At 34.8% G+C, this 12,648-nt stretch overlaps 1 protein-coding gene across 1 annotated transcript; it reads right to left on the reverse strand.

The window, feature by feature from the left end:
* Nucleotides 1–430: 430 nt before the first annotated feature.
* LOC139849631 (uncharacterized) lies at nucleotides 431–904 on the reverse strand. Its single transcript, XM_071839266.1, has one exon. The coding sequence runs from the start codon at nucleotides 902–904 to the stop codon at nucleotides 431–433; it is 474 nt and encodes a 157-aa protein (XP_071695367.1).
* Between the last annotated feature and the right edge of the window lie 11,744 nt (nucleotides 905–12,648).

Consider the following 12,648-nt stretch of genomic DNA (forward strand, 5'->3'; position numbering starts at 1 on the left):
ATACCGGGGTGGTAAACTTCTCCTCCCTTTGAGCTAAGGGAAACATTTGAATTACCACTATCACTTAACATTAACAGTAACCAATCATTCGTTACGTTGGTTTCATGGATTAAATCTTTAAGTTTGACTTTTTCATGTTTTGACAAGTTTGAAATTAGGCGTTTTCTCAAATGTTCGTCCTTTTTGGATGAAGCCCGATGCACCCGCCCAAATAATTTTCTCATGGACTTGTCAACAACGTCATTTTGATCTTTGGGTTTACTTTGAGTTCCTTTAGTCAATTCCGTGCCACCTTTAGTTGGTGAACCAACTTGCTTTGTACTTGTGATGCATTGCACACTAGAAACAACTTGTGGTGTGGTCAATGGCATTGATGGTGCTCTAACACATTTGGTTCGTATGCTCATGCATTTCTCTTTGTCCCTAAGAGTCAATTTCCGGGTTCTAAAGTCAAAAAAGAACCCGCAGTTGCCAAAAATGGCCTTCCCAAAACAAGGGGTACAACCGGATCTTCCTTTATACCGACAATGACAAAATCAATTGGAAATTCCATATCCCCCACCTTAACAATTAAGGCTTTAGAAATCCCCACACTAAAGCTAATTGATTGATCAATTAATTTAACTCCCATTGTAGTGGGCGAAAGGTCACCTAAGCCTAACCTTTTGTAAACGGAGTAGGGCATGAAGTTGATACTTGCCCTCGAGTCGACTAAAGATGTAAGCATCCTCGACCCATTTACCTTACTTGGGATAAGGAAAGGTCCGGGATCACCCATTTTTGGTGGTAGATTACATTTCTTTAAAATCCCATCACACTCCTTTTTCAAGAAAGTGGTGGATGCTTGCTCAACATCTCCCTTTTTGGCCATAAGTGTCTTCAAAAATTTCCCATAGTCGGGCATATTCTTAAGCACCTCCGCCAAGGGGAGTTTAGCATAAATGTTTTCATTGTCAGTTAAAGTTGACTTACAATCCACATCCTTTAGATGTGTAGGAGGTAATGGTTGAGGATGTGAGACCGGTGTCTCATTTTTTCTCCTTAGTTGGCGTAGTAAGAACCTCAACCTCGTTCTTTTGCTCCTTTTCATTCAATAAAGTTTTGACCTTTAGCTCTTTCTCAACCTTTCCCAATTTAATTCGCTCAAATTTACCCTTTAGTTCCTTGCATGTCGCCTCGGTGGCCTCCATGGACATTACACTTTTAACTTGATAGGGAATGAACTTTGCATCATCTGAATCCTCTGAAAACTTGAATACCCCATAATCTATCGTATCGATTTCCAACGCTTCATTAAAATTGAACTCGCTCCCTTCAACGTCGAACATGAAAACTTGAGGATATTCGGGTTGATCCTCTTCGATTGAATCTATCGAGTTCACTTGAGCATAAGTATTATTGGAATTTGATTGTAACACCCCGTTTTCCCCGTATATGATTTATAGGTGCATCGGGTATGTACGATAGGTGTATGAAGGGTTCGAGGCGCATTCGTGTGTTAAAGTTCATGTAGGCGAGAAGTGATCAGACCGCGTGTTAGGTCGCGGTGCGACAGAAGAGGCCGCGACACGGCACTCCACTGGTTTTAGTTTCAGTTGGCTCGACAAAATGGTTCCAGACCAAGGCAAATGTCGTGGCACGACAATTTAGGGCCGCGGCACGGCAATATGGGCGGACTGGTACCAGTTTTGTGATTTTAAAGATATTCAAAGGCGTTTTGGTCTTTTCGCGTATGAGGCAGATTATAGCCTCAAATCTGGTCCATTCATTCATTTCTCTTATTTCTTTTTTCCTTTTCTTTCTATTTTTCCTCTCAAACTTCAAAACCCCATTTGATTCAAAGTGTGGTTTGGAAAGGAAGACTCGTGATTCGATCTTTGACATAGAAGACAAGTGTGTTCTCCTCGTTCTTAGCTACAATTTGATACTAGCAGTAAGCTCTAACTCCGAATTTTATTTTCGTGTTCATCATCTAAATTTGGGGCTTTTGGTTTGTATGTTCATAGATGGAACCCATTTAGTTGTTAATTGAAGATTAACACCAAGATTCGGGTTTATTGTTGATGTTGGCGGGTTTTGGGTTTGGTGAACAAGTGTAAGCTTGTAAGACTTGCAACTGGGTGTAATCACTAGTATTTAGTGATTATTGAGGAGTTGGAAGCCTTTAGGGTTCATGTGTTTGACTAATTTTGAAATGGGTCAAAACTAGGGTTTAAGTGTCATTTTGGGCAAGATAGGTGTTTAACACATATGATTGAGTTTAATCGGTGTATTAGGACCATTGTCACTAGTGTTAGTGATTATTGGTTAGTTTGGGCACGGTTTATGCTTGGAGGTGCATTCGGGTCGAGATTGCACTAGTTGTCAATTTGGGTTGGTTTGTAAATCCACCCTAATTGTTTTGTTTGTATTGTGTTAATGGAATAGGTATATTCCATCGGCGAGTTGCGGATTATTTCGGTAGCATTCATCAAGATGACAAGGTGAGTGTTAATATCCTATGTGCATATGTATGTGTAGGATGGGTGTGGGTCAGGTGAAGTGGTTCTCGGTTATAGATCTCACTACACATATAGGTGGATTTTGATGGACTTGCGTATAGGTCCAATTGGCACGGTTGTACGTTTTAGTGGACCACCTTTGTGACGACCCGGAAATTTCTAACCAAATTTAAACTTAATCTTTATATTATTTCGATATGATAAGCGAAGTCGATTAGGTTGAGTCTCAAAAACTTTGAATTGTTTCATATATGCAATTACCCTTCGACCATTTCCGATGATTCACGAACAACTATTTGTAAATAGATAAATATATATTTCAATATATATATATATATATAGATATGTATATGTATATATTTGAAGTCTAAATTTAAAATACTATAAGCATTAGTTAACTATGTAAAATGAAAATAAAATATAATTACTGAAATAAATACATATTTATAAAGTATATTAAAAATAAATATTTAACGAATGTAATACTCGTTTGATGTTCCGATTGATATTAATCAAGTTAAATTCAAACTTATGTAATTTTAAAATAAACGGTGATACGAAAATGAGTTCTATAAATTTTAGGCTTATTAAAAATGTATTTAGGAACTATTTGTTAAGTTTTAACACTTTTTATATTTTACTCAGAATTGAGAGGGACAGTTGATGTAAATTTTATTTAACAAATTAAGGATCAAATTTTATACCATAATGACCAAAATAAATAAATATAATTAATGTAAAAAAATTTGGAATTTTTCCGAACACTTTTATCCGCCACTATTTAACAATGGAGCCCGATATATTGGTCCGTAAAATGTGAATGTCGACAAATCTCTGATGGCTTTGCTGTACATGACATTATGATTCAGATTTTTATTATTTTATTATTATTATTAATTTAATATTAATGTTTTTGTTTTCATTTTGAAACATCTACAAAGTATATATCATATACATAGACATATTATTCTCATCCGTCAACCTCACTTCCACCATTAACACCTCCCATCGCCACCCATCATGAACCTCCCACACCGCCGGTCACCCCACTAAACCACTACCAACCACCGCAAATCAAACCACCATATTAACACCACGGTTACCACCTTACACCACCGCTAGACCAAAGACCACCACCATTGACAACACACCACCTTCACTACTCACAAACAACCACCACCCATCGTAATCTGCATAACCACCGTGACCTCCACTCTCACCACCAAGATAACCACCTTATCATTTTTGTTCTACAACCACCACCACCTGCGATTACTTTATGTTGCTACTATTTTCTGTTTTGAATCGAACTCCACAGCCACTTCCCTCTTCTTCCTCTCTCCTAACCTTATTCGATAAACCGAAGTAACTTGATATTTGTTCTCTGCTGCTACTATATTGTTGAAACCGAACGTCAATCCAAGTGTGTTTAATGATAAATAGTTGAAGCAGAAGGCTATACCGTATTATATCATGGATGGTGAATTTCTAATTGTTATTATTGAATTATTATTAGTAAATAATTGTCTAGTGCCCTGGATTCCAAACCAACAAATTGTTTATCAAAGTAATGGGTTTTATAATATTAAAATATTATATACTAGAAATGGAGATCCAATCATACTAGCCGCATAAAGTCCATTTAAAAAAAATGGATTAAGTAAAGAGTGGGGTCAAAGTTTGAAGTCCAAGTTCCTAGTATATAAGTGTATAATATTACATGGTCTTGATGGTGAAATGATGATGAGATAAAGAAGATGGTGAGGAAGAAAGTAAGCAACAGAGGAACGGTTAGGGATGTTATCGGGTTAGCGGGACGTCGCGGGTTCAAAACCAGACTTGGGCATTTTTTTACGACTACTTCTTCGAGATTCGTGAAGCCAAGGCCAACCCTGCATTGTTCAATGTCATCATATGTATTTTTACTACAAAATACAATATGGTGAGTTCATTTGATTCTCTTTTACTCTTTACATTTTTGGGACTGAGAATACATGCGCTGCTTTATAACTGATTTACAAATGTTTTATTAAATGCCTTTGAAATTTATATTTTTGATCTGAGAATACATGAATTGCTTTTATAAATGATTGACGAAATAGACACAAGTATTCAAAACTACATTTTATGATAGAATTATTTAGATTCAGAGGTTCGATTATATAAAGATTGTATTATCGACCATCGGTGAGATGATTTTGTCATTTCACTACGCATTAGCTACCGAAATGGTTTGATTTAGTAGTTAGTAACGGTGAGATGATTTTACATTGCACTACGCACTAGCTACCATTTTAGCTACCATCGGTGAGTTGATTTTGCATTGCACTACGCACTAGCTACCGATGTATTGTATTGTATTGCATTCGATTTTGTAGTTAGTAACGGTGAGATGATTTTGCATTGCACTACGCACTAGCTACCATTTTAGTTACCCTCGGTGAGATGATTTTGCATTGCACCACGCGTTAGCTTCCGTTGTAAAATTAAATGGTTCGATTTTGTAGTTAGTAACGGTGAGATGATTTTGCATTGCACTACGCACTAGCTACCATTTTATCTACCCTCGGTGAGTTGATTTCGCATTGTACTACGCGTTAGCTACCCTTGTAAAATTAAATGGTTCGATTTTGTAGTTAGTAACAGTGAGATAATTTTGCATTGCACTACGCACTAGCTACCGTTTTAGCTACCCTCGGTGAGATGATTTCGCATTGCACTACGCGTTAGCTACCGTTGTAAAATTATATTATATTAACTACTTTGGTGAGATGATTTTGCATTGCACTACGCACTAGCTACCGTTGGTGAGTTTGTTTTGAAAGGTTCCGGTATTCTTCATATGAATGATTTTATAGCAAGAGTAGACCTGCACAGATTGTTTTCGAAATATGAGTATCTTGTGGTCTATTATATTATTGGAAATGATTAATTTTGATAAACTAATGAACTCACCAACCTTTTGGAGACATATTCCGTAAATTCCTCTGTATTCTATGAAATCTTTTATTCTATATATATATAGATATTCTATGTAATTAGAATAACATCCGATAGCCGAAAATCATTTCATACCAAAAAACCCTTTACTCAATTGTACGGAATAGAACTCGCCACTAGTTCAAGTTCTTCAGAATCCGACAGCTATTCTGACATGGATGTTCACCTAAGCTCCGGAAGCAGCGTCACCAGAATGAATCAACCAATCAGCCATCCCCAATTCATCTGATGGGTTCGTAGCCTACTTAATCATTGGAGATAAGAAGAAGGTGATCCCATCCATCCACCACATTTCCCTCTTGGCAAAGAACCTGAAGCACTTACCAGCGAACCTGTTCTAGACACCATTTTCTCTCTCATTTCCAGAGTATCTTGTCACGATTATATACTATCTGAAATTCTGAATCTTATTCATCCATTTGTTCCTACCGATAATCATCTTGGAGTAATAGCAGAAGTCAATGAGCTTCGCGCCCGAGTTGTAGCCTTGGAAAATATTGTGCAAAACGTATCAGCTTCAGCAACATCACCGGCACCAACAGTACCACCAACAACCTAAGTTTCAACATCACACGCCTCAACATCACAATCTATACCTCAAGCATAATCATCATTCTAAATATCGGTTCTACATCATTTATCTTCGTTCGACTTAGCGATTATGTAATCTCTAATGTTTTAGAGATTATATATTCTTGTTCTAACAGTAAAACAAATGAGTTTAATATCGTATTGACTCATTAAATCCATGGTTACATCTGAAGAAAATATATATGTATATATGTTTTCATAAAGATTGTAATTAAAAATTATTGTGTACAAACTGTATGGTGAAAATATTTTAACGGGTAGGTAATACCTGAGGAATATTTAGATTTCACATTAATAAGTTACACTGTACATTCTTCGAATCTGATTCAACAGTCATTTACTATTTTACTTACATCCATCGATATACGTATCCGTTCACCACAGAATAACCATTATCATTCAATTTCATATTTGGATTTTGACTTATCAGAATCCAACAAGTGGCATAATGAAGAAAACATTGGACAAAATAAAATTTGTTAGAAACAAATAAATTAACTATGAGAAATTCTGTTAAGAATCCACGCTAACTATTCCTAGCTAACTGTTCCTAATTCCCTGTTACATTTTAATTATCACAATTTAATTATCGCAATCTTAATTCTCGCAATTTTATTTATCGTCATTTAATTTCTGTTATTTATTTTACGCACTTTAAATATCGTCATATAAATTGGGACACATATACAATGTTTTGACATATCATATCGACGTCATCTATATATATTAATTGGAATAACCATAGACACTCTATATGCGGTAATGCTCGAGTTAGCTATACAGGGTCGAAGTTGATTCTAAATAATATATATACTTTGAGTTGTGATCGAGTCTGAGACATGTATATAATGGGTCACGACACGTATTAATTAATTCGAATATTATATATTAAACTATCTATGAATTATTGAACTACTAACTGTGAACTACTAACATTGGACAATTAAAATGAATTAAAATATTAATTATAACATATGAAACTAAACATTTCTTCAAGTTGCCACTTGATTTCATCTTAAACCTCATTTGTATCTTGACGATTACAATCTGCGTTCAAACCTTTCACGATTCTTGAAAACACCTCAATCGAGAGGATGAACCAACCGTACTTCATATACGGAAGAAAAGATTTATGCATATGGTTATGCACCTGAAAAACTCTCAGAAACTGAGTAAACGTTTAACACGTAGCTGTGCTAATTCCTTTAGCGTTATTATTACCCAAAATAACTTGGTAATTCCTTTCAAGGTAGCAAATTTTGTCACAGCACCAGCAAGACAATTTCGACTATTCAGTCAGATTAGCCTTATTATAACCTCGATATATACGTTGTCATTTTGCCATCGTTACTGGGAAATCTTTTATATTCCACCATATTACCAGCAGACGTACCAGCAACCTCATTGATCCTTGGCTTAAATCTCTCTGATAAATCACTATATTTATCTATTGAAGTCTTATCATATACTCATCCACCTCTTATAACGAGAATTGTCATATCAATTACCGGGAATTAGCAATCAGTATTTTGAATCTCATAGCGTTTCTACATCAACAGTTATATGTATACATATAACATTTATCTTTTAGAATTATGACCTTCCATTCTGAAATTCTGAAAAGCGCCCAGTCTGCGAATCAATACTTTGAATTTTAAAAAATTGAATAAAGCAATAAAAACTGTAAACGACCTTAACAGCCAAAAGTTTGATGATAAAGAATTATATATTGGCAAAGCTCAGAAATGTGGAACTGGAAAACGGATTGAGCAAACCATGAAGGAGGCTGTGGACAAATCACAAAGACTAAACCTGCCTTCAAAGAATCCAAATGATTCAGTATCTACTGATGTCATTAATGAATACCTTGCTCCTAACTCTACACTGTTACGGATAAATCTTCATCATCATCCATCGATATTAGAAATTCTAAGATATCATCGTATCTTTCATTATAAATATCCTCAATATTTATGAAGATATTTTCATAACTAATCTTATCTGAAATCAATTATCTCTTCGCGATATCAGTGTTACAATAGAAAGTAAACTGTTTTAGTTTTAAAATTATGAAAAATTTCGAACTTAAAATATGAATGTTATTGAAGTAGTGTTGGGAACTGAAGCATGAGTTAGTATAATATAATGACACTTGATCAATGTGATTATATTACAATAAGTCATGCTGATTTTCTAATGGAACGTGATGATTCACAGACTATAACGTCATCATGTGCCATGTTACACGAATCTTACATTCTATCTGATCTCTAAACATATCAAGAACATATCTTCCTGATAGTTCTATCTTTTCTCTTGAATTCTGGTAATTTAACCAATCAATATTGTGCTATTACAATTTCTCTCTTAAAACGTTAGTCATGTTCATTTGAAACTTCATACCTACGAATTATGGACCATTATTCGCTTGACTTAAATTCGGGAAGAGAAAACAAAAGTATGGAACTCCAAAATATAAAGGAAAAGGGGATGAATTTATAGTGAAATATCCGACAGAGTAATCGACACAGATTATCGCATTTAACCGAAGAGAATCTTAATTTCTTTAATTACCGAAGAACCAAATCTTATTACGAAGATTTCCTCTAAAATTCCTTGAATTCCGGAAATCAACCGTGACTACGACACTGGTTAAGTTGAACCTGCATTTACTCATTTTATTCTTTTGTGATAACTTCGCTTGTACTCTTCACATAAATGAATTGTTTTATCCATATTACTCGATTATGATAAAACTTTAATTTTCAGCTAGTATGCGTCATGAAAACTTATTTATTGTCAACCATGACCATCCCAATCAAATTTCGGGACGAAATTTCTTTTACGGGTAGGTACTGTGATGACCCGGAAATTCTGACCAAATTTAAACGTAATCTTTATATTATTTCGACATGATAAGCGAAGTCGGTTAGGTTGAGTCTCAAAAACTTTGAACTGTTTCATATATGCAATTACCATTCGACCATTTCTGACAATTCACGAACAACTATTTGTAAATAGATAAATATATATTTCAATATATAGATATGTATATGTATATGTATATATTTAAAGTCTAAATTTAAAATACTATAAGCTTTAGTTAACTATTTAAAATGAAAATAAAATATAATTACTAAAATAAATACATATATATAAAGTATATTTAAAATAAATATTTAACGATTGTAATACTCGTTTGATGTTCTGATTGATATTAATCAAGTTAAATTCAAACTTATGTAATTTTAAAATAAACGGTGATACAAAAATGAGTTCTATAAATTTTAGGCTTGTTAAAAATGTATTTAGGAACTATTTGTTAATTTTTAACACTTTTTATATTTTACCCAGAATTGAGAGAGATAGTTGATGTAAATTTTATTTAACAAATTAAGGATCAAATTTTATACCATAATGACCAAAATAAATAAATATAATTAATGTAAAAAAATTTGGAATTTTTCCGAACACTTTTATCCCCCACTGTTTAACAATGGAGCCCGATATATTGGTCCGTAAAATGTGAATGTCGACAAATCTCTGATGGCTTTGCTATACATGACATTATGATTCAGATATTTATTATTTTATTATTATTATTAATTTAATATTAATGTTTTTGTTTTCATTTTGAAACATCTACAAAGTATATATCATATACATAGACATATTATTCTCATCCGTCAACCTCACTTCCACCATTAACACCTCCCATCGCCACCCATCATGAACCTCCCACACCACCGGTCACCCCACTAAACCACTACCAACCACCGGAAATCAAACCACCATATTAACACCACGGTTACCACCTTACACCACCACTAGACCAAAGACCAGCACCATTGACAACACACCACCTTCACTACTCACAAACCACCACCACCCATCGTAATCACCATATTTCAACACCACAGCCACCATCGTGATCTACCACCACCATCATCATCACTATTTATTTTTTTTTACCGTTCATATATGTTATTATTTTTGTTTCGTTGATAAACTGCATAACTACCGTGACCTCCACTCTCACCACCAAGACAACCACCTTATCATTTTCCTTCTACAACCACCACCACCTGCGATTACTTTATGTTGCTACTATTTTCTGTTTTGAATCGAACTCCACAGCCACTTCCCTCTTCTTCCTCTCTCCTAACCTTATTCGATAAACCGAAGTAACTTGATATTTGCTCTTTGCTGCTACTATATTGTTGAAACCGAACGTCAATCCAAGTGTGTTTAATGATAAATAGTTGAAGCAGAAGGCTATACCCTATTATATCATGGATGGTGATATTCTAATTGTTATTATTGAATTATTATTAGTAAATAATTGTTTAGTGCCCTGTATTCCAAACCAACGAATTGTTTATCAAAGTAATGGGTTTTATAATATTAAAATATTATGGACTGGAAATGGAGATCCAATTAAACTAGCCGCATAAAGTCCATTTAAAAAAAACGGATTAAGTAAAGAGTGGGGTCAAAGTTTGAAGTCCAAGTTCCTAGTATATAAGTGTATAATATTACATGGTCTTGATGGTGAAATGATGATGAGATAAAGAAGATGGTGAGGAAGAAAGTAAGCAACAGAGGAACGGTTAGGGATGTTATCGGGTTAGCGGGACGTCGCGGGTTCAAACCCGGACTTGGGCATTTTTTTAGGACTACTTCTTTGAGGTTCGTGAATCCAAAGCCAACCCCGCATTGTTCAATATCGTCATATGTATTTTTACTACAAAATACAATATGGTGAGTTCATTTGATTCCCTTTTACTCTTTACATTTTTGGGACTGAGAATACATGCGCTGCTTTATAACTGATTTACAACTGTTTTATTAAATGCCTTTGAAATTTATATTTTTGATCTGAGAATACATGAATTGCTTTTATAAATGATTGACGAAATAGACACAAGTATTCAAAACTACATTCTATGATAGAATTATTTAGATTCAGAGGTTCGATTATATAAAGATTGTATTATCGACCATCGGTGAGATGATTTTGTCATTGCACTACATATTAGCTACCGAAATGGTTCGATTTAGTAGTTAGTAACAGTGAGATGATTTTGCATTTCACTATGCACTAGCTACCGTTTTAGCTACCATCGGTGAGATAATTTTGCATTGCACTATGCACTAGCTACCGATGTATTGTATTGTATTGCATTCGATTTTATAGTTAGTAACGGTGAGATGATTTTGCATTGCACTACGCACTATCTACCGTTTCTGCTACCCTCAGTGAGATGATTTCGCATTGCACTACGGTTAGCTACCGTTGTAAAATTATAGTGTATTAACTACCACGGTGAGATGATTTTGCATTGCACTATGCACTAGCTACTGTCTTAGCTACCCTCGGTGAGATGATTTCGCATTGCACTACGCATTAGCTACCGTTGTAAAATTAAATGGTTCGATTTTGTAGTTAGTAACGGTGAGATGATTTTGTCATTGCACTACGCATTAGCTACCGAAATGGTTCAATTTAGTAGTTAGTAACGGTGAGATGATTTTGCATTTCACTACGCACTAGCTACCGTTTTAGCTACCATCGGTGAGATGATTTTGCATTGCACTATGCACTAGCTACCTATGTATTGTATTGTATTGCATTCGATTTTGTAGTTAGTAACGGTGAGATGATTTTGCATTGCACTACGCACTATCTACCGTTTTAGCTACCCTCAGTGAGATGATTTCGCATTGCACTACGGTTAGCTACCGTTGTAAAATTATAGTGTATTAACTACCACGGTGAGATGATTTTTCATTGCACTATGCACTAGCTACTGTTTTAGCTACCCTCGGTGAGATGATTTCGCATTGCACTACGCGTTAGCTACCGTTGTAAAATTAAATGGTTCGATTTTGTAGTTAGTAACGGTGAGATAATTTTGCATTGCACTACGCACTAGCTATCATTTTAGCTACCCTCGGTGAGATGATTTCGCATTGCACTACGCGTTAGCTACCGTTGTAAAATTAAATGGTTCTATTTTGTAGTTAGTAACGGTGAGATGATTTTGCATTGCACTACGCACTAGCTACCATTTTAGCTACCCTCAGTGAGAAGATTTCGCATTGCACTATGTGTTAGATACCGTTGTAAAATTATATTGTATTAACTACCCAGGTGAAATGATTTTGCATTGCACTACGCACTAACTACCATTGGTGAGTTTGTTTTGAAAGGTTCCGGTATTCTTCATATGAATGATTTTATAGCAGAAGTAGACCTACATAGATTGTTTTTGAAATATGAGTATCTTGTGGTCTATTATATTATTGGAAATGATTAATTTTGATAAACTAATGAACTCACCAACCTTTTGGTTGACACTTTAAAGCATGTTTATTCTCAGGTATGAAAGAAATCTCAGCTGTGTATTTGCTCACTTTAGAGATATTACTTGGAGTCATTCATGACATACTTCAAAAGACGTTGCATTCGAGTCGTTGAGTTCATTAAGATTATTATTAACTCAATTATAGTTGGATATATTATGAAATGGTATGCATGCCGGCAACTGTCGAT

This window comes from Rutidosis leptorrhynchoides, chromosome 5 (assembly GCF_046630445.1).
Source record: "Rutidosis leptorrhynchoides isolate AG116_Rl617_1_P2 chromosome 5, CSIRO_AGI_Rlap_v1, whole genome shotgun sequence".
In the NCBI taxonomy this organism is placed as follows: domain Eukaryota; kingdom Viridiplantae; phylum Streptophyta; class Magnoliopsida; order Asterales; family Asteraceae; genus Rutidosis; species Rutidosis leptorrhynchoides.

Excerpts from the sequence above, each read along its gene's own strand:
- LOC139849631 (XM_071839266.1), bottom strand. The coding sequence starts at position 904 with ATGCCCGACTATGGGAAATTTTTGAAGACACTTATGGCCAAAAAGGGA.